The following is a 23761-nucleotide window of genomic DNA, read 5'->3' on the forward strand; positions in this document are numbered from 1 at the left end:
GAGAAGCGGACTGCCCCCTGACCGACTGAGCCACCAAGGTGCCCCTCTTCTAAAAGTTTTATTTTAATCCAGGCACCTTTTTTTTTTCTGTTGCCTTTAATATGTTTAAGTTGTGTGAAAGGGTACAAATGAGATAAAGTTTTATTACCTGAGGCCCACATGGGGCCCCTTGACACAAAGGACAAATGAACCAAATGAATAAACAAGGTCAATCTGATGCTCTGTCACTAATCCACAGGAAACAGCTTTTGCTTTACTCTGTCTCAGGACCCATCCAAGAAAAACATGTCACATGGCAAAATTTCCTTTTGCTCTGTCGGGTCCGAGAATGCTGTTTCCCCACCCTGGAATCCCTGTCCTCTCAACCCAAGTGAAAAGTTTGGAAGATTGTATTTAATGTTCTGCTAATTTTCTCATTTTTAAAAGGGGTATCAAAAAGACCCATTAGATAAGTTGGTCAAAATTCTTTGAACTCAGAATGCCAAAAATTACTAAAATCAAGATTTATATCTTTCAATGGGTTTCACCCTCCCACCAAATTAGATGCTTGTTTCTCTATCCTGGAAACAAGGAAGAAGCATGGGCCTCTTCTAAAATGTGAAGGCAACTGAGGTATGATTGAATAAACAAAATGTGGCATATCCACACAATGGGGTATGATCTGGTCATGAAAATGAATGAAGTACTGAGCCATGCTACAACACGGATAAACCCTGAAACCTTGAAAATATTAAGTAAAAGAAGCCAATCATAAAAAATCATGTGTGATTCCATTTATACAAAATGTCCAGAATGGGCAAACCCATAGACAGCAGGTAGATTACTGGTTGCCAATGGCTGGGGGGTTTGAGAAATGGGGAGTGACTGCCAATGGGTTTCTTTTTGGAAAGATGGAAGTGATGAAAATGTTCTACAATTAGATTATGGTGACTGGTACACAACTGTGAATCCAGTAAAAACCACTGAGCTGTACACTTTAAAAGGTGTATTTTATGGGGTATGAGTTAATTATTTCAAAAAAGCTGTGTAAAATGGGAAATTAAACTAATGTTTGCTGTACATTGTTGGTGTTAGCTGTTGTGATAAGCAACTTATACACACTTTTCTCCTTTCTCCTCATAATCACTACTACTACGAGCTGGTTATTAATTTCATTTTCTGGATGAAAAACAAAAGTTAAACCCAAAGAAGTAAATGTGAATGAATAGAAAGCTAAGGGGCAGGATGGAGATTCAAATCAAGGTCTGACTTTAAAGCCCATGCTCTTTTCATGACTGACACCAACACTGAAATGTGCACAAGGTGCAAAACCTGGAAGAAAATTACAGAACCCAAAATTTTATAAACACAGTGTACTTTTGAGGATTGAATTCTTGTATTCCCAGATTGAAGACTACAGGTTTCTTCAAAATAAAACAATAAAGACTAATTTAAAACAATCACTTTATTAAAAATAGCAAATTTCACAAATACTCATTTACCAGTTTGTTGGCACTGGCCACTGGAAAACACACCAGTGTGTGTACTGATTGTCTAACGTAAACTGAAGCGGGGCTGCCCCAAGAAGCCTGTGCATCATCAACTTATAATCAACATGGGAATAAGTTTGGTGAGCTCAGGAAGGATAAACCTTCAGCCCTATTAATAACATTTTGCTCAATGCATTTCAAGTATAACCCCCGTAAGGCAACAATAGAAAGCACAGCAGCACAACCTCTGCATCACATTTCCTGATTAAGCCTTCAACAAGGCCTAGGCTCCAGTTATGGCAAATAACAGCAAGGCAAATTCACTAAAAGCAGCAGTGAAATCAATCATTGCACTGGCACTTTAATTACGTCATTCCTTATTGTGGAAGATGATTCTGCTATTGGATTCAGCTGGAAAAGTAAAGAATGCTGCTCATCTTCAAGCCACGAGAAAGCGACCACATGTCATTTTAGCTGGTAGAAGTATTTGGAACATCTTGGGCATCTGCCAAATGTAGTTTTTGTCTGAGTTCATCAGTTAAGAAGATTTTCATTCTGTAATGAGTACTTCTTTTAAATCATGGGAAATTACACTCAGGAGGAGCTGAGAGAGAGAGGTATTAAAATAAAGGAAATATGTTTAAAGGGAAAGTGCCTATGTCACTGAGAAACCTGGATGTGATAAGACAATTTTTAAATATAGTGAAGCAATTATATTATATCCAGAATTTGAAGACTTAAAAACAGTCACTAAATCAAGATTATGTTTCAGGTTCTAATACAGCACAGAATTATTTTAATGTGGCAAGAATGATTTTCATGGTAAGGAACTGGTGAGAGGCAAATATGAAAACTTACCAGATTAAAAAACAATCATTTGAGAGGACACCACTTTATCATCCTTGGGAAAACAGTTTCTTTGTAAAAGTCAAAAATAGAATCATCGTAGGTCTAAAACTTTTCCTATAATCCTCTGAATTATTTTTTTAAACAAGATTTTATTCATTTATTTGTCAGAGAGAGAGTGGGCAAAAGCAGGGGGAGTGGCAGGCAGAGGGAGAAGCAGGCTCCCCACTGAGTAAGGAGCCTGATGCGGGACTCGACCCCAGGACCCCGGGATCATGACCTGAACCAAAGGCAGATGCTCAACCGACTGAGCCACCCAGGAGTCCCCCTCTAAATGATTCTTTAAGAAGATTGGAAACAGGATGGAATTCCTGTTTAAGTTGTGTGAAAGGGTACAAATGAGATAAACTAAAGTTTTATTACCTGAGGCCCACATGGGGCCCCTTGACACAAAGGACAAATGAACCAAATGAATAAACACGGTAAATCTTATTGGTCAATAAGGTCAATATTATTCCCTTTCCTTCTTATCATCATTACCTTTCATTTTCCTTTTTCATCTCTCTGTATGATCCACCTGCTATCCATTTTTTCAAGACCCAATTCAAACAATGCTATGGATACACTGAGAACAACTAAATGCTAGCAATACACATACAGCAGAGGTTGCTAAATTATACAGACATGAGTATTGCCATCAAAGACATTGTCCAGTTGGAAAGCTGAGATTTAACGTATACAAAAATCAACAGATAATGAAGTAGAATGCTAGCTCAAGGTACAAATAAAATGCTTTATGGAAGTGGTCAGCTTTGGTGTTATTTGATAAGGGAAAGGGGGAGGCCAGAGCAACTCTAGGTAGGAAGTACAACCTGAACAAAGGCATTAAGATGAGCATGAACATGATGTGTTCTTAGACACCCAGAGAACCAGCCTAGTGACAATGAAAAATAATGAAAAATACAAGAGGATATGTAGGTTGAGATCATACTACTGAGAGCCTTTAGAAAGTCTGAAATGGGGGTGCCTGGGTGGCTCAGTCGTTAAGCGTCTGCCTTCGGCTCAGGTCATGATCCCAGGGTCCTGGGATCGAGCCCCGCATTGGGCTCCCTGCTCAGCGGGGAACCTGCTTCTCCCTCTCCTACTCCCCCTGCTTGTGTTCCCTCTCTCGCTGTGTCTCTGTCAAATAAATAAATAAAATGTTTAAAAAAAAAAAAGAAAGTCTGACATGGTAAAAAACTTGGTCTGAAATAGGAATGGCAAGATGAGAGTGATATTTTTAGGAAGAATAATTTAGTGGTATTGTCTAAAGTCTACAGCAGCACTGTCCAAAAGAAATTTAATGCACATCACAGATACAATTTTTAAAATATATTTAATTTACACTAATATATCAGAAAACTATCATTTCAGCATATAATCATTATAAAAATATTGAGATATTTTACATTCTTTTTTCCATATTAAATCTTTGAGGTCAGGTATACAAATTATAGTTCTAGCACATTCCAGCCCATATTAGCTGCATTTCATGTGCTCAGGAGCTACATGGCTCGTGGCTGCCATATTAGTGCAGCTCTGGAGCTGGAACAGAAGAAATTTGAAAGGTTCTGGGATAAAGTTATGAGGGTAAGGAATGAAGGAAGAATAAAAGACAGAGCTGATGGTGCCTGACAACTAACTGTGATTAAGAAGTGGCAAATAATTTCCTGCCCACGTCCAGGCTCAATGGCAGATAGTGCCATGACTGAGTAGCAATGTCTGCCATAGTCACAGAAGGAATTTAAATAATCTTGGAGACTGAAATAACAGAGGCAACTGATGACAGAGAGGGAAGGTAGGAGGGAAATTCTGAAGACAGAGAGAACAATTATTACAAATGAGGAAACTAGAGTTGCCAAACTTTGCTCAAGGTTACACACATGCTTACCAAGATTTGAAACCAAGCAATTCAAAGCCCATGCTCTTGTATTCTATCATGTAATCTTGTTCAACCGTGGTGATTGAATCAGGCAAAGTGGTAAATCAACCTAAATGTTTAACAAAAACTCAGAGGATAGGAGATACTGATGTGTCATACACATAGAAAGAATATAAAGCATAGAATACAAAGCTCAGAATGGATATAAGGAAAAGAAAAAAGAACTAGGAACTACTACTAAGAGAAGCCTCGTAATTAACTCATATCTAATCCTCAAATTTAAGTCCTTCTTGGCAATGATATTTTACGTTAATGTCTCTCACAGTTTATGTCGCTTCTCAAAACTTTATTTTCTTCATCTGTAAAATGGTAAGTATAATACCACCTACTTACAAGGGTAGGACCAAAGAAGAAAATGCATGTAAAGCCCTTCATAAAATACTTGGCAAGTAGTAAGGACTCAAATAAGATTAATGATTGTTATTACTAAATTTGTATATACCTCTCTATTTCTTCATTGTTGCTACTGCATAATTTAGCAATTAATAACAGTATATGTTATTAACAATAATAGCAATTTATATATATATATTCTACAGTTTGGAAAATTTCATATACACATCATTACATGTAGCAATTACCCCATATTACAGAGGACACTCTGAGATACTAAACAATTTACCCAAAGTTAATTATCAAAACCAAATTTCAAAAATCAAATCTCTTGACTCTACAACCAGTATCTTTTTAAGTATCTCATTATTTAGTCCAAAGGGACTAAACTCTCAAATTAAATTATTTTATAGGCAGGATCATTTCTTATTGTTCTTATAATCTCACACTGTACCTAGGACTATGTCCAAAAATACATTTTGAAAAGTTCCTGAAATAATTGCTCCAAACTGAAATGTCAAAGCCTGAATATTTTACATGTGCCTTGGTGATTTCCTTTAAGCTAATCCTATACTACACTTCATATGCATCTAAAGTGTTCTATGTAATGATAGTAAATTTTTTTTTAAAGATTTTATTTATTTGACAGAGAGAGACACAGTGAGAGAGGGAACACAAGCAGGGGGAGTGGGAGAGGGAGAAGCAGGTTTCCCGCAGAGCAGGGAGCCCAATGCGGGGCTCGATCCCAGGACCCTGGGATCATGACCTGAGCTGAAGGCAGATGCTTAACGACTGAGCCACCCAGGTGCCCCTGTAATGACAGTAAATTAAGTATGGCGTTTTATAGACATATCCAACTGCTATTTAACTTAAGAATCCAAGGTTCAAAATAATTTCTATGGCAATAGCCTAATCCTCAATTCTCCTGATTAATTTTTTTTTAATTTGTTTTTAAAAATCCAAAAACAATACAAAGCAAAGCAGAACAAACCAGAAACACAAAATGGCAGCATACAAAAACAACTAAAAGTTCCATTTGCAAACCAAAGGGGAAGAGAAATGGCCCCAGTAAATAACAGTAGGTGTCTTTGTTCACTTGATTGAGCTATTCACCAGAAGTTACAATTTGTAAACTTTTCACTGTTGATATTAGGCAAAAGGATACATGGAAGAATTCAGTTCTTCTAACTGTAACACAAAGAAACAAATTTAATTTTAATTTTTATAAGAAAAATATCTTAAGTAGATGATTGTTTACACATTTTAAAATAACCTATTTTTCATTTAAGCTTTCTTTAAATGAAAAAGTAAAATATTGAAAAAACTTTCCAAAAATTTCCAGGCTGGGAAATTCACTTATACAAAATAATTATAAAGTACCTTTAGCATTTATTAAACACAAATATGAGAAGAGACTGAAACCAGATAATAAAAACCGGAGTTTTATAAGGATTCTTAAAACCATGAATAATTGTAATCATCTTTATTAATAGTTTAAAAAAAGTTGCCATTTTAATGATTAAAATCTTTAAAACCTTTGTGGACTACAAAAAGATTTCACATTTCATTCAGTTTTCAGGATGAGGCAGAATTAATCACACCTATTTTACAGAGGAAAAAATCAAAGTTACAGAAATATTAACTAAATTTACAAAGTTTTACAGATATAACCAGAATGCAAACCCCAGACTAAACAAAGGCTTTCTGGTTTCAAATTCAGTGTTCTCACCATACCACAGTCATTTTCCTAAATGTACTGCAAAACAAACTTGCATTTATTTATTAAGAGGGACTAGTAAAAGGAAATACTGGTAAGACTGAACACAGTAGATGTGAAATAAAATACACAGGCTTGAAACTTTAAAAGTCTGGGCATATCATTTCCCACACATTTACTTATTCAAAGGATAAAGAGAAGCAACAGAAATGAAACCTTTTTGTCATTAGTGAATATGGAAACTATTCTGAAACTAAAGTATCAATTTTTCTTCATGTTTAAAGAGGTAAATTTCATTAACACCTTTCAGTTTAAGAATCAGACGTAGTGGTATAGATGGGATTATGTCCTCCCAAAACTCATACATTTTAGTCCTAATCCTCAATACCTCAGAATGTGAGTGTATTTGGAGATTGGGTCTTACAAAGATGCAGTAAGTTAAAATGAGGTCATTAGGGTGGGCCCTAATCCTGTATGATTGCTGTCTTTACAAGAAGAGGAAATTTGGACATGGGCACCCACTTATAAAAGGAATACCATGTAAAGATGAAGATGGCCATCTACAAGCCTAGGAGAGAGGCCTCAGAAGAAACCAACCCTGATGACATCTTTTATCTCCATCTTTGGGCCTCCAGAACTGTGAATAAACTTCAGGTGTAGCCAGTCTATAGCATGTTGTTATGGCAGCTTTAGCAAGCTAATACACATAGCAATGTACTAAATTACCTTAACACCAAATACAGTTCTGTATTTAGAAATAAGTAACCACCTGAGTGAATAACACAAAATGTATTAATCATGTCATGATCTTCTATATATTAAGATCTTATCATATATGTACAGAAGTGAATCTTTCACTTTTAGATTTGCCAGCATTCTCAGAATATATGCTCAGATGTAAATATGGCAATTTCTTTGAAATACATTTCTTTTAAAAAAAATAGTAGAATACAACATGTGTGAAACTTGAAAATACTACACTAAGTGAAAGAACCCAGTCATAAGAAGCCACATATTGTGTGATTCTCTTTATATGAAATATCCAGAATAGGCAAATCCATACAGTTAGAGAGTAGATTAGTGGCTGCTAAGGGATGAAGAGAAGGGAGAATTGAGAGGTAAAGGGTTTCTTTTGTGGGTGATGAACATGTTCTGGAATTAGACAGTGGTGATATCTGCAAAACACTGTGAATGTACCAAAAACCACTAAACGGTATACTTTAAAATGATTAAAACGATGAACTTTATTTCAATAAAAAATTTTTATGAAAGGAATAAAGAAAAAGAATTACACTCACGTCAGACAGAAGCCTGTCCAGATTGGAGTCACTGGCTGTTTTTCTCTTATCCTCAGGAAGTTCCTCTAACTCCCCATAGAGCTCCAAATTCAAGCGAGCTAATTTCTCCTGCATTCCCCGAACATGTTCCATCTGTTCAATGGAACATTCATTTCCTGAGGGAACATCCCAGAACGTTAATAAAGATTAGGACAGTTCAAACTAACTGCCTTGAAGAAAAACTTTTAAATTCAACGTGCTCACAAGAAATTAGCTTTCTTTCTGTTGTAAATTGCACTGTTAATGACTGAATATTTTCTGTGTGTAATCATAAATCAAATCCTGTTTTCACAGGAAAACAATGATAATCTAAGAAATGACTGTGGGCACTAAGAAAATCAGATAGGAAAGATTTTGTGTAAAAAACAAAATCATCGGGGCACCTGGCTGGCTCAGTCAGTGCAGCCTGTGACTCTTGGTCTCAGGGTTACGAGTACAAGCCCCATGGTGGGGGTGGACATTGCTTGAAAGTAAAATTTTTTAAAAATTAAAAACAAAACAAAACCCCCCAAACCAAAAATCATCCCTTAGGAAAAGAAAATTCTTTTTTTCAATAGTAGTATCATTTCTAGAAGCAACAGCATCATCTAATCATGTTCAATTTGACAACTGCCATTTGAACTGAGTGACCTAACATTTTATAATAATAAGTGAACTTGGGGCACCTGGGTGGCTCAGTCGTTAAGCGTCTGCCTTCGGCTCAGGTCAGGATCCCAGGGTCCTGGGATCGAGCCCCACATCGGGCTCCCTGCTCAGCGGGAAGCCTGCTTCTCCCTCTCCCACTCCCCCTGCTTGTGTTCCCTCTCTCACTGTCAAATAAATAAAATCTTTAAAAAAAAAAAAAAATAAGTGAACTTGAGAGTCTTATAAGAACGTCAACCATGAATCATTTTTGCCACCAATTATATATGCCTCCTTTAAGAAATATAAATGAAAATATTTATGAAGAATGTTATGATGCATGAGAAACAGTGTAATATTTTCAGTTGTATACTTATTAGTGCAAGACAGCTTAATTGCTAAAGGACAGGTCTTACATTATTTATTGACCAGAGTTCTCTGAGGTGGCATTATCTGCTCAGGGCAGCTAATATATACACAGTACATGATAAATTACATATTTTCATACAGTTAAGTATAGCCTCTACAACCTCTTTTTTTTTTAAGATTTATTTTTTTAAGTAATTTCTATACCCAACGTGGAGCTTGAACCCACAACCCTGAGACCGACAGCCGCACGCTCCACTGACTGAGCCAGCCAGGTGCCCCTTGTCTCTACAACCTCCTGATACTAAAATATTTTTCTAAAACACCTTGGTTTTCTCAAAGGTATACTACAGCTCAGCTAAAGTTGAAGTATCTTGACTCAATTAGGATTTATGTAAATTACACTATAATTTCCTCCAGCTAGCTCTGTATCTTCATAAATCGACAATATTAAATTACGTTGACTACTGATAATTTTGAAGCTAGTTACAGCTTTTTAAAAGTCATCTTTTCCTCACAGAAAATATCTTGTATTTCCTTTGTTTTTCAACAATTAGTAATCTGGAAGGTCAAGTGGAAGAAATACCCCAAGAGAGGGGTGTGTGTATGTGTGTGTGTGTGTGTACGTATGTATATACTGGCAGAAATATAAATGTATCAATACACAACATATATAGATAGAGAAAAGGTGGTGACAATATAGAGTAAAAATATAAAGAAGCAGAAATCATAAGGGGTGATCTAACATGAGAACAACAGAAGCTCCAAAAGGATAAAAAGGAACAGATGGAGGAGAAATCAATTAACAATAGAAAAAAATGTTCCTTCAGATGAAAATGAGTCAGTAGATATGAAGGACTCACTGATTCCCAGGCAGGATTAATGAGAAGAGTTAAAGAACAAAACTTTCAAACATGGACCCTTCTAGTTTCATCAGCAATTTATGAAAGAACTCTTCTCTGAATTCCACCAGTAATAGGTATTACCAGTCTTTTAATTTTGCCAGTCTGTTCGTATGAGGTGATATTTCTTTTATTACTATTGCATGTGTGTTTGTTAAGCAAGTGAATTGCTCTTTTCAGGACCTTTACCCAGTTTTATATGTGGTTATTTACCCTTGTGCTGGTGGTAGTGGCTTCAAAAAACCAGCATGTATGTTGATGACATTTATGCATATGTGTGAGATTCTGTATGTATGCATTCGATAATTTTCAAATTGCTTTATAAAAAATGCAGGACATAATTTTATCAGATAAGACTTATAAAGTAAGTTGCAAGCTGAATACAAAAACTCTGACTATATACTTTGTGAACTCATATCCAAAAATATCTACTTGTTTTAATGGAACAATCAGTTAACTGTTCTCTATCTTCATGGAAGAACAAGAAAATTGGATTCTTTTAAATTCAAAGCTGAGGAATGGTGGGCAAGAATTAAGTTTAGGCTTAAAAGGGTAAAGAAAAATGATCTTGAGACTTTCCCAAACTAAAACATTAAGTCTAAAATATTTAACTGATGAAGAATATTCCTTTTATTTGTTACTCTCAGGATAGTTATTCCGTAATAGTAATCCTACTTTAACATTTCAACCAACCTTCCCTTCTTAAAAAAACTTTTTCCTGGAGCCTGAGTGGCTCAGTTGGTTAAACGTCTGACTCTTGATTTTGGCTCAGGTCCTCATCTCAGGGTTGCGAGATCGAGCCCTGAGTGGGGCTCCATGCTGGGCATGGAGCCTGCTTAAGATTCTCTCTCTCCCTCTCCCTCTGCCCTTCCCAATTCTCTCTCAAAAATAAATAAATAAATAAATAAATAACCCTTTTTCCTGAAGTTTTAGAAAACAAATTATAATCCATGACAAATGAAATCTAGGATGATTGCATTTTATGCCTCTGGACTCTTTTTTTTTTTAATAAAAGAAAATGATACTTTTAAAATGAATGGCAAAACAAATTCAGAAAACAGGATGCAAACATCTTGAAGAGAAAAACAAAGGGGAAATATCTATGGCTTGCCGAACGCTTGAAGTTTTCCAGAGTGGAAATCATTCAAAAGGCTGAGAAGCCCTCTCTCCATCTCCTGAACGTCTGAGACATCGGTGAGGAAAGAGTGCTGAATGGGAGCTGGCTGTGCACCTTTTCCTTCTCCACCCTGAGGTCTGGTCTTTTCTTTCATCACTCTGCAAAGACGATGCAATAAAAACATTAATTGCATACGATTATCTTTTAAAAAGAGAGAATTATACATATATATTATATATTATCTTGCTTTCCAAATATCTAATACTACAGAATACTCACATACATGCAGCAGTATTATATATCACATTTAAATTTGTTGCGCCTGTTTCCTTTAGAGCCTCAAGACAAATGATGTTCACCAAATATTAATAACGTGTAGTTCTAGGTGGTAGAATTTTAGTGTTTTAAATTTCTTCTTTGAACTTTTCCTGTGTTTGAATTTTTACAATAAATACAAATCATTTCTATGACAACAATGAAGCCACCCTTTTTTAAAAAGTAAAATTACCAAAGCACTCTCAGCTTAGTTAAAAAAAAAAACAAAACCTGTATATTTTGTTCCCTTTTCCGGCTAATGCATCAACTGTGTCCATAAGTTTCCTCATTCTATTTTAGTAGGAGACAAAGTAAGGGCCTTCAAACCAATCATTCATTCTGCATGTTCTAATCCCTACACACTGCGACCTTCATAACGTTTTTTCTAAATTACATATAATATGTGTCTCAACTGTTTTAAAAGTTAAGCCAAGAGAAAAAAAGTGTTATAAGAATTACTGGATTTAGTATTTACTTTGATAGCATGTTGCTGTGATAATATGAAAGAAAAAAAATTTACCTTTTTAACTTTGGTCGCTGTGACGTTGACTGTGATGCAGGATTTGAAAACCCTGTGCTTTTACTAACTGGAATAGAATTTTTTTTGGCATTAACAACCTGAGTAGAGTGGGCACTGAAAGACTTAGGACTCCTCCTCTTCACTTTCCGCTCCTCCATTGTTCTAAGTTCCTTATTGCACCAAGGCCAGCTTCTTATGACCTAAGGAAATACAGCAAAATTATACATACATGCTAGAATATACAAAAATGAAAGGGGTTTAAAGACCCATTTCATAGGCTGATAGCAATATATCAAGAATTTATTCACTCATCCCACAAATATTTACTCTATTCCACCTGCCAGGCACTATTCTGGATATTGGGAAGAAGGTAGTGAACATGACAAAGTTCCTGTCCTCAAAAAGCCTACATTATAGAAGGGGAACAATACATGAAAAATGAACAAAATAGCCATGTGATATTCTCAGCCTGACTCAAGCTCTAGGTGGTCTTTAGATCTCCCTGCTTAAATTTATTCTTAGAAGAACCAACCAGATTCAAACAGATGTATAACTGAAAGGGGTATCTGCATTTTAACTAATAACTAGAAATCTTATTTCAACCACCAAGCAGAAACTCAGTCTCTGCCTAAGGATAAAACCGATCCTAGTTCCTTGATCAACTTAAGTTCTATAAAATTAAATTTGTTTCATGACTATTTTGAATATACTTTCTCTACCTATTTCCAAGGATACATGAAAGTGTATTATATATGTTTACGTTTGCTAGTATCAAAAAAGTTACACTATGATGCTGGCCCTTCCATAGAGAACACAAGTCCAATATTCCCCCCTTACTTCATGTATTAATCAGCTCTATTTTCCTAACAGCCATCTATCAAAAAATACCCTTCTACATTTTCTTTTTACTTATGCATACTATTAAATTCTTAATTATATTGTTTCCCGTATCATGAGATGAGAAATTTACATGGCTATTTACCTCATCAGACTGTAAAGTGCCTTAGCAGTATTAGCCCTTTCTGTGTACACTGTGTTGAATCTAACCATGCTATGACCATTCCAAAAGATTCAAATCCACTGATTACACTCCTAACATAATTGAGAATTTTAATGAAAACAGATTTTTTGCCCTTGTCTAAACTTGGTGCCACTAGCACTGGAATTTAAACCATTTCAGCTCGGTTGGCTCAGGCTGACTCTAGACAATCACAACTGGAACTATGATACTTCCAGAGAAGAAAAGGTTTTAAAGGAAAGGCTCTAATGACCAGTCTTTAATCCTAGATACGAAATATAAATTCATTCAAATCCTGGCTAACAATTTTTCCTTTAGTAATAGAACAGACATTTTGGCGTTGTTTCAGCATGCAACACAAATTAAATGGAATTTTAATAAGCAACTGAATAGAGACAATGGGATATCAGTTCTCCAAAGAGGTAAGGATCTGTATAAACTTGTGTTACACATAAACACATTAACCTTCGAATTTAATGATGCTAATGCACATTTGGTGATATAAGAACAAGAAAAAAAACAACAACTAGGAAGTAAAGTAATGCAAATAAACCAATAGTGGCTTAAACTATAATGTACTGAAGGGCCAGGGCCCGAAATTTATCCGTTTTTGGAAGGCAAATCTCTGCCACAAGAGAACCGAAATCTTTCCTGTACACCACGTAGCAAGGAAGCTTTTAAAGAAGGCCTTCGCAGACTGCTCACAGTTACTCACACACTGGTTTTGATTGCCAGGAACCCACAGCTTCCAAACAGGACCACCAGGAGTCCCTCTTGACTTCACCTCATTCCCTTTCCCCTATCAGCCGACACGGTGACCCTTCAGCTCTCCGAATTGAGCAGTGGCCAGAGTGGGTGGTGGAAGGGGCCTAACAGGGACACTGCGGGAGCGCTTTTCCTTCCACTTCCTACCTGAGGAAGGAGAGGATCGGGGTCCTCTTCCTCAACCTGCAAAGACCCCGGAGGCTCCGAAGCCACCGCCGCAGCTGCAGCCGCCGACAATACTACTGCAGCTTAAGCCGGGATCACATCCCGGACCCAGCTCCTCCACAGCAACTTTTGTTTACGGAAGTGATGTAAGGAGGCGGAGCCTCCGTGCCCCTGGCGGGAGCCTCGCCTCTTCCTGCCCCACCAGTGCGGCTCCCGTCTCCGCCCTTTGTACCTCATTGCTTCCACTCTCCTGCCCTCAACTGTACTTTAGGCGGACGTGGAAAGGGAGACTCATAGTTCGGCTTTTATTTTGGGTTCTGTGGCCCAGACGCACAAAGGGCTAAGGGATGGCGGTAGAGGCAGGAACGGGAAACTCAGTGCCCTTTCCGGAAGCTGCCCCGCCCCCTCGGTGAGTGTCAGTTCCCACGCACTACAATTCCCAGCATGCTATTCGAGCAAGCCCGGAGGCGGAACCGGAGTGTCGCCATAGCAACTGAATCAACTACCTCGCCGGGACGTCTCAAGGTAAACCAACTTTAGCTTGGAAGGCAGCGTGAAAAACCGTGATTCTGCCTAGGACCCGGGCCAAGCCCCTAAATGAGATTTTATTACTATTAAAAGCTACTCTGTTCAGGCTCTAGACATACTACACTCACCACAGTGTACGAGGTAGGTGTTAATATTACCCGTTTTAGAGATGAGGACTCTGACACTCGGAAAGGCTTAATAAATCCACGTCTCTCTGTCACCAAGACAGTTCTTCCATTATACATATTTCTTCTGGAGAAGGAATTGTGGATTGTGAGAGATGGACTATCCTAAATGAGGGGAGAAATCCATGTTTCATTCCCTAGTCTGGATATTATTTACCGTGTGATGTTAGAGTTGGGGAGGTTTTAGGTTTGTAGATCTTTAGAGACTCTGGATAGTTTTAGGTTTATAGATCTTGTAGATAGTACCACATATTTTTCCTGAATTTGCTACTGAGGAAACTCTATCTAGAGATTGATATCAATATATCAGTGCTAGAGAGGCAGAGTAAAGGAGAAGCCAAGTATTCTAGTTTGGGATGTTTTGCCACCACCACTCCCTCCATTTTTAAAAATTTGGAAATGTTTTAAAAAGAAAAACAGAATGAACATTCATGTATACCATCAGAATGGTAGGATGTTGCATTTTGTCATTTTATATTTTTAAATGAAAGAAATAGAACATTACAGATTAAGTGGGTGCCCCTATTCCCTGTACCACTCTACTTCCCTTCTGAGAGGCAACTATAATCTTAAATTTGATAAGCAGCTTGTTAATCTAGGTTTGCTTTCACTATTACTATGTGTTTATAAGCAATATACAGAATGGCTGGGCTTTTGAAGTTTTACACGAATATTTTGTGTATTGATCTACAACTTGGCTTTTTCATTCAACTCTGTTTTTGAGATCTATCCACATCGATACATATGGCTAGACTTCATTTGTTTTGGCTATAGAGTATTCTTTCAAATAAGTTTCCCACACATTATTTGGGAATTCCTCTAGTGATGGATAAATTTAGGTTGTTTCCCATTTCTCACCATTACAAACAATGTTGTAGGGTACAATCTTCTCGGTATCTTTTCTCAATGTCTCTTAACTAATCTCTGAATTATTTTATCTGTATGAGCAGAGCTTGCAAACTGGTGATTCACATGCTATTCTAATTTTTTCAAATTGGTTGCTAACAGTTAAAGTGGAAGGAATACAATAAATGGATGTCATCTCATTCATTTGGCATTCTAATCATAATGGGAAGATCTGAGCACACTAGATCTGCACTGTAACCTGGCATCAATAGGTCAAGCTGCCAAGTGACTCTTTCCTTTGGATCATTTCAATTGCTTTCTAGTTTTTCTCTAAGTCCTTCTGCCTTTAGTACTCATCTGAGGCCGGTGGTATTTACATTTGCAACCCCTAATATAATGTAGGGACACAAGAAGGTATCCTTACAAATGTACATATTTCAGGTCTTCAGAGTTCTGTATTGAGTCCCTTTTTTGGCGAGAGACTGTTGTAGGAGGTCAGAGGGCATCTATGAACCAGATGGATAAGAGTCCTATAGTGAGAGATCTTATAGTCTTGATAAAGGAGATGAACAACAAATTAGTAAACAAACAAGAGAGTTTCAGTTAGTGAAAAGTGCTCTGAAATAACAGCTTAAGATCATAGGGTGTTACTGTAAGGTGTGGGGTACTGAAGAGGGAGTGTCAGGGAAGGCCCTTCTGAAAAAGCAACTTTAAGGGTTGAGATATGAATGAAGATATGAATGTATTTTACTGCTAGCTGCTTTGGAAAAACAAACAAGGAGCCAGCCATGGAATGATCTGGAGGAAGAACATCCTTGGGCAAAATATATGGTTAAACCACAGGTCTTTAGGCACAAATGAGCTTGGCATGTTTGAGGAAGCAAGAGGTCTGTGTGGCAGATTGTACTGATTAAGAGATAGAGTGCATGAGATAGAGCCACAGAGGTACAATTTGGAGTGTGATATCTTTTAATTTTTATTTTTTAAAAATTAGTTTTATTTGATTTAAATTCAATTAACTAACATATAGTGTATTATTAGTTTCAGAGGTAGAGTTCAGTAATTCATCAGTTATATATAATACCCAGTGCTCATTACATCAGGTCCTTCCTTAATGTCCATCACCCAGTTACCCCATCCCCCCATCCCTCCCCTCCAGCAACCCTCAGTTTGTTTCCTGAGATTAAGAGTCTCTTATGGTTTGTCTCCCTCTCTGATTTCATCTTGTTTTATTTTTCCCTCCCTTCCCCTATGCTCCTGTTTTGTTTCTTAAATTCCACATAGGAGTGAAATCATGTGATAAATGGCTTTCTCTGGTTGACTGATTTCATTTAGCATAATACCCTCTGTTCCATTCATGTTGTTGCAGATGGTAAGATTTCATTTTTTTTTTTTTGATGGCTGAGTTGTATTCCATTGTATATATATATACACATCACATCTTCTTTATCCATTCATCTGTCGATGGACATCTGGGCTCTTTCCATAGTTTGGCTATTGTGAGCATTGCTGCTATAAACATTGGGGTTCAGGTGCCCCTTCAGATCACTATGCTTGCATCTTTTGGGTAAATAGTAGTACAATTGCTGGGTCATAGGGTAGCTCTATTTTTAACTTTTTGAGGAACTGCCATACTCTTTTCCAGAGTGGCTGTACCAGCTTGGAGTGTGATTTCTTTTACCTGAAATCTAGAGTTCTTCCCTAAGAGAAATTTTGTTCTTTGAGATTTACTAGAATTTCCTTTAAGCTGCAAAAATCCCTCCTTTGGAATTATTGTTAAATGGACATCTTGTATAAATTATGCTAATAAGATGCCTTCTTCCTAAGGACAATATTTAAAGGATAAGAGCTTTGATCAACAACACTCTCTAGCCCCACCTCTAATATACTCTGTAGCATAGGTAGGCAAGGAGGAGTGCTATTGGTGAATCTCCTGATAGTGACGGTGATGCCAACATACCGGTTCACAGGCTCTGGACATAATAAGCCAGAATCTCTTGGGGACTCAGGAATCTCTCATTTTTAAAAAATTATTTTTCTTATGGAAAATTTCAAACATATATCAAAGAAGACAGAATAGTACAATGAACCCATTGTACCCATTATCCACCTATTGACTCATGACCAATCTTGTTTCACTTAAACCAGCCCCCCAGATTTTCTCCTCTTCTCTATTATATTGAAGCAAATCCCAGACATCATTTAATCCATAATATTTCAGTATAGATCCCTAAAAGATAGAAAAAAACATAACCATAATATCACTATTATTCCAACAGTAATAATTGCTTAATATTATTAAACATCCAGTCAGTGTTCAAATTTGCAATAGCATCGTAAATGTCATCAGTTTTTTTTCACATTTCATTTGAATCAGGAATATTTTTTTGTAAGTCCTCAGGTGATGAATGGGTTTGGAAGCCAATGTTTTACATCCTCATTTCCTAATTTCTTTACATACAAACATGCATTGTCCTTCCCCTTGAGAAGGTCACATTCTAAAGGAAAAGGCAGGTATCTCAACCCAAAGCAAATGGCTTTTCTACCTCAGTGCCTGGAAAAGAGTCATCCCCTTGTTGTTCCTATGGTTCTTATAGGGAAGAGGTTTTGTTTTGTTTTCATTTGGAAGCCTATTCATCATTTGCTAAGTGTTCCTTCCCCTACTTTTCCTGCCATACCAGAATGCATAGGCCAGGATAGGTCAGGCTCAATGCTTCTTTGCATGCTTGGCTCTGGAAACAGCTAAGCCCTAAAACAAATGAGCTCGCCATATTCACAAAACTGAAAGAATGCCAGGGTATACTGGTCTACTCTAAGATGTACATGTTAGGCATTAGTGAAGGGCTCAAGAATAAACACAGAGATGCTTATAATTGTATTTTACTGCTAGCTGCTTTGGAAAAAAAAAAAAAAAAAGAAGGAGTAAATAGCAGACCTGAAAAATTACAAAGACTTAGACATTTACAGAATTCTCACATATATGGTCTTTGATTTATTTGTCTTCTTCATTAGACCATAAGTTCCTTGAGGGCAGATATCATGTTTTTATTTTGTATCTTAAGCACATTGCATAGAATGTGACATAAAGTAGCTACTCGGTAAATGTGTGTGTTGTGAATTGATGAAGTTCTCTAATTTTATTTCTGAAAGGAAAGTGATTTCCACAATTCCTCTTTAAACTCCAGAGTCCAAAGATCTAGGCCCAGTCTCAGTGCCAATCAGATAACATCACTAATGCCCAGGAAAATGCTCTTTTTTAGGTGGGCAATTTGTGTTTTGGTATACCAGCCTTCATGCCAAGGAGATCTGATGAAGAAACTAATCCAAAAGTTTTGGGAAATTGTTAATTGAGTAATTATTTTTCAACTTAATATTTGGGATAGTTTTAGTTTATGATTTTCCAAAATTAAGGTTTTAATGCAATTTCACATTCACACTTCCTTTTTATGGTCAAGAGTAGTTAATAGGATTAGGGAATGGTTATCAGCAAGATACCAGCAAGAGGACAATTCATCTTTCCAATATCTTTTCTCCAAGTTCTTGTCCTAGGAACACTCCAACTTTAGAAGAAGGCTTGTGTTATAGGCGGAACCAGAAAACAAAGTATACCATGGACCAGCAAATTAGCTGTACTGCATGACAACCCTTCCATCCAGTTTTCTCTCTTTTGTTGCATTTTAATTTAAGTGTAGCAGTATTACCAAAGAGTACCACAAGACTGGTAAGAAATGCTTGTAGGGATAGCTTACAGTACAGAAAAGAAAGTAGAAGATGGGGATAGAGGTAAGGAGGCAAGGAGGAAGGGAAGAGTAGAAGGGACCCTCATAGCACTTTGTTTATATCTCTAACAAGGAAATTTTAAAATGTTATTTAAAACCTAAATTGCTACCACTTTGTCTTTTAAGAGTTGTCATAATTCTTGTCAAGGAGAAATAAATTTTATATAAGGCGAAAGGGGGGATGAAGCTCTAGGCAGATGGCCATTGTGTGTCATAATATAGCAATGAGAGTTGGATATGCACAGGAGGGCAGGAGTCTGAGTTTCGGGATATGAAACTGAGAAAGTTGAATTGTTCTATATAGTAAAGTGGGAAGAATTGTTCACTGTGGTAGGGGGTAGGGGTTGGAAAATGTTGAGAAAAAGGACAGCAAAGAAGGGAGCAGAGTGAGAAAGGAGAGTCAAAGTGGTGGGAAGGAGAGGACTTTAAAAAGATCAATGAAGTCTGTTGTCCAATTTGTAATTGTTAGTGTTGCTGTAGTTACACACACACACACACACACACACACACACACACACACACACCCCTTCCATGCTTCCAAACTTCAGGATAAATCCCCTTCAAGCTCAAGCTTGAATGAATTAATCATTATGAAAATCAAGGAAAAAGCATTGTATTCTCCGTCTTTGGGAAGTTTACAGACAACAAGAGCAATATGTGTGTAACAATAAAGTGATCTATAAACGGCACCATGTCAGGTGAAGCAGGAGCTTAGAGTCCAAGGTGATGGGGAAATTACAAACCATAGTCTATGTTATAATCTTACAAAGAATGAGAGAGATGAGTTTTCCACTACATAAAGACAAGTATTCAATTTCGCTTCACTCTTTTTTTTAAAGATTTTATTTATTTATTTATTTTAGAGAGAGAGAGAGAGCATGAGTGAGGGAAGGGGCAAAGGGAGAAGGAGAGAATCTGAAACAGACTCCATGCTGGCCCCAAACCTGTCACGGGGCTGGATATCACGACCCTGAGATCATGACCTGAGCCAAAACCAGGAGTCGGTTGCCCGACTGACTGAGCCACCAGGCACCCCTCAATTTTGCTTCACTCTTAAAGGGTAAGGGGTACATGGGATGACATCTGATAATATGCTGGTGTCTTCTACTAGTCTTAGCTACTCAAGGAATGAACTAGGTTTTATACATTTTTATATTACCAAAGCCTAGCATAGTGTCTGGCATACAATAGAAGATTAGAAAATATTCATTAAATTAATAAATGAGGAAAAATTAGACCCATATGATGGCAAGTGGCAGAATGGCATTATTATTAAATCAAGTGTCACCATTAACTCATTACTTTCAAGAATTAGAATTTAGATTGAGTCTTTGTCATACCTGCCTCTGATCTCCAGGTGGCAGTATTATCTCATATTAAATTGTTTTGAGACCAGATTCCATTTAACTTTTGAGACCATAAATTAATTAAAATAAAAACCCAATTCTTAGTTTATTTCTGTAATTGTACAGAGCCAAAGAAGAAATAAAATATAACTACATGAGATTATGGCCTTTTCTTCCAGTTGCAACACATGAGAATTACTGGTAGTTCCCTAATTCAAGCAGTTTCCAAAACATTGATAGTAAATACAAATTTGGGTACTTTGTTTACAAAACACATGTATTCCTTCAAAGTATGAAAATGTGTGTGTGAGGGGGGGATAAAGTGAGTGAGCAATAATATGTCTAGAAATAAATCATCTCCCAACAAATAGGGTGATGAGATTAAATGCAAGATGGTCAGTTAAATGTGAATTTCAAATACACAAAGAATACTTTATTTGTATAAGTCCCGTGCAGTATTTGGGACATCCTGATACTAAATATTCCTTGTCTATCTGAAAATCACCTTCAACTGGTCATCCTGCATTTTTCTTTGCTAAATCTGGCAATTGTACTAACAAATATTCTGTTGTTTTTAATTCCAAAATAAGCAGAACTTCACCAGGTCTGCAGGACACAGTGGTGTTTCCTTATTTGGAGAGATGGAAAGGAAGTAGCTGGTAGGATCGGCTTCCTTGTCCAACCTTCTGCTCGTGTGCAGATCAGAGTTCTTTAGCTGAGTAGCTTATTTTCAGGAAACTGACCCTTCAGGCAAGTGCAGACGGTATAGTCTCAAGAGGTTATTTTATACAAACACGGTGTTTTTTAGCATTTGTGAGTCTGGTTGTAAAAGCCAAGCTCTGTGAATACGCAAGGAGATCCTTGGATCCCTTCATCTCTGATTTGTACTTTTCGGAGGTACCTGATGCATACCTAATGCATACCAGTTATATCAATAGAAATAGATGAATTATTTATGGAATAAACCCTATTTCAAAAAAGTAAAGAATTTTCTGGTAAATTAAATCATATGTCATAGTTTTATGCACATTTGCATTTTTAAAAAGTATTTATTTGAGAGAGAAAGCTCTAAAATACGCATGTGTGCACATGAGCCAGGGAAGGGACAGAGGGAGAAAGAGAGAATCTCCAGCAGATCCCCACTGAGTGTGGAGCCCAACATGGGGCTCGATCTCAGGACTCTGAGGTCATGACCTGAGCCAAAATTGAGTGGACTGCTTAACTGACTGAGCCACCCAGGTGCCCCACACATTTGCATTTTTAATGTAAGCATTCCCTATCTTCCAGATAAAATGTGCTTCAAAATTTCATTTGCAAATATTTCTGAATTCAAAATAAGCTTTCCATAGAAACATTATTGTATTAATCAGATCTTCAGGTTACCTAGTAAAAGTTTATTTAATTGGTTATATGACTGAAACACTATTTGTAGTTAAATTCTCTCTAAAGCTTAAAGTAATAAAAGTATTTTACTTTATTTTAAGATTTTATTCATCCATTTTTTTAAAAGATTTTATTTATTTGACAGAGAGAGACACAGCGAGAGAGGGAACACAAGCAGGGGGAGTGGGAGAGGGAGAAGCAGGCTTCCTGCTGGGCAGGAAGCCCGATGCGGGGCTCGATCCCAGGACTCTGGGATCATGACCTGAGCCGAAGGCAGACGCTTAACCGACTGAGCCACCCAGGCATCCCAAAAAAGTATTTTAAAGAGCAAGAAATTGAAAATGTTTTTAAAATATTGAATATTCATATTTGAGGAAATACCAATGACCCATGTTTATCTTACTCTTGCTCTGTGCCAGAAGCCATTCTAAAGACTTTAAATGGATTAACTCATTTAACCCTCATAATAACCCTAGGAGGTAGATTCCATTATGATCCCACTTCACAGATGAGGAAACTGGGACAAAGGATAAATAGTTGCCCGAAGTCACACAGCTACTGAATAGAACTGGGATTTGAGGCAGCCTGCGGCCACCTTAACCACTGTCCACCACAGCTACATTAACTTCGAATAAAGAGTTAAGGGAATTGTCTGAGAAGATTTTGAAGGCGACACCTATCTGATCGCTGTCTAGGATAGTACACAGTATCGTTTCCTGAGCCTGGAACAGTTCAAAGTGAATGGTAGGTCTTTTCTTAATTTCGATGCAGTATGAATACTACTTTGGTGCTCACCAACCATAATGGAGTTATTTGGGAATTTATAAATGGAATGAAGGATGTCAGAAAGAGGAAGAAAGGTTTACCTGAGGTAACTGGATGAGAGTTAATGAGAAGTGGAAGTGGATTGAAGGGTACATCTATGTGGGGTATGAGAAAGAGATTTCTGGGGTGGAAATCAGTTATCGAGCCCAGACCTGACTGGAAGAATAAGGAGGAGGAGAATCTGACTTTGCATGAATCGGGAAGGAGAGGTGGGAGGGATATTGCCCTGTATTATTGTTAATTCTCTCTAACTCGCTTAGATTTGTGATTACCTGGGTGGTTCTTGTGCCCCCCATTTGTGGCAGTAGTGGACTTGCCAAAGGCCCCCGCTCTAGGTGGTGGTCTTCCACGTGCTGAAGGCAGACTCAAACTTCCCTTCCCAGGTGGTTGCCTTTAGACACTCTGTCTACCCCTTACCCTTCCCAAAGAGATAAGAGATAGTGAGAGTGGAGGGGAAGAGCCCTGAACTTACAATTTAGGGAGCAGGGTTCTGACCCTCCTACCTAACTAGTTCTCTAACCTTTGGCCTCTGTTTCCTAAGCTGTGAAAATGGTGATGATTTTACCCACTTCGTGATGTAAGCACCTGGCAAATATTAGCTCTGGTCCCATTTAATCTTCACAACCGTATGAGGGTTCATTCCCATTTTCCAGATGTGGAAAAGGAGGCTCAGAGAGGTGAAAGCCCTTGTCTGAGGGCACACAAGGGCTGACAGTGGAGTAGGCAGCCCTGTTGTTCAGCGCTGATGCTGCTGATCTTGCCTTTGCTGTGCAGCCTGCAGCAGAAGAGGAAATCAGTGGAATGAAATGGTTTACAGTGTTTTTCCGGAGCAAGAGTTTTAAAAGCCTTTTACTACTGCAGTCCTGATAAATAGGAAAAAAATAAGTAAAACCTAGAAATGTATTTCCCTAGGATAACAAAAATGGAAAGGTTTTTTTAACAGAAGATATGTTTATGCACATTCAAGAAAGCTTTCAAATTATGATTAAGTATACACTTGCAGCATTCATTCATTATAATGATTTTTATTTGAAAAATTATTCTCTACTGCATGGGTAATGCAAACTTATTCAGCATGTATTTATTGAGCGTCCACTCTATGCCATGTATTTTCTAGGCTAAGTGAACAATACAGACAAAAATCCCCGTTTTCATGGAGCTTGTATTCAAATGTGAGCATGGCCAATTATGTATGAATTAACCAAATCATCGTTACAGAATAGAAAGGGATGAGTGTTAGGGGAAAAGATTGAGCTGGGAAAGGGAGTAGTGTTGTGGGTGGGTGGTTGCAGTTTTGGATGGGGCGTTCCAGGAAGGCCCTAATTGCGCAGGTGAGTTTTGAGCAAAGACTTGAAGGAAGGGAGGAAATGGATCTTGAGAATACCTGGGGTCAGAGC

At 37.5% G+C, this 23761-nt stretch overlaps 1 protein-coding gene across 1 annotated transcript; it reads right to left on the reverse strand.

Annotated features, from left to right (window-relative positions):
- Positions 1–1426: 1426 nt before the first annotated feature.
- CCDC28A (coiled-coil domain containing 28A) lies at positions 1427–14245 on the reverse strand. Its single transcript, XM_032408250.1, is given in 8 exon segments — positions 1427–1994; positions 5795–5817; positions 7645–7799; positions 10684–10847; positions 11525–11724; positions 13455–13622; positions 13624–13722; positions 14129–14245. Coding segments are annotated over 8 exon segments (981 nt in total). The 3' UTR covers positions 1427–1939.
- Positions 14246–23761: the final 9516 nt, after the last annotated feature.

Source organism: Phoca vitulina, unplaced genomic scaffold (assembly GCF_004348235.1).
Source record: "Phoca vitulina isolate PV1807 unplaced genomic scaffold, GSC_HSeal_1.0 scaffold9, whole genome shotgun sequence".
NCBI classification, from domain to species: domain Eukaryota; kingdom Metazoa; phylum Chordata; class Mammalia; order Carnivora; family Phocidae; genus Phoca; species Phoca vitulina.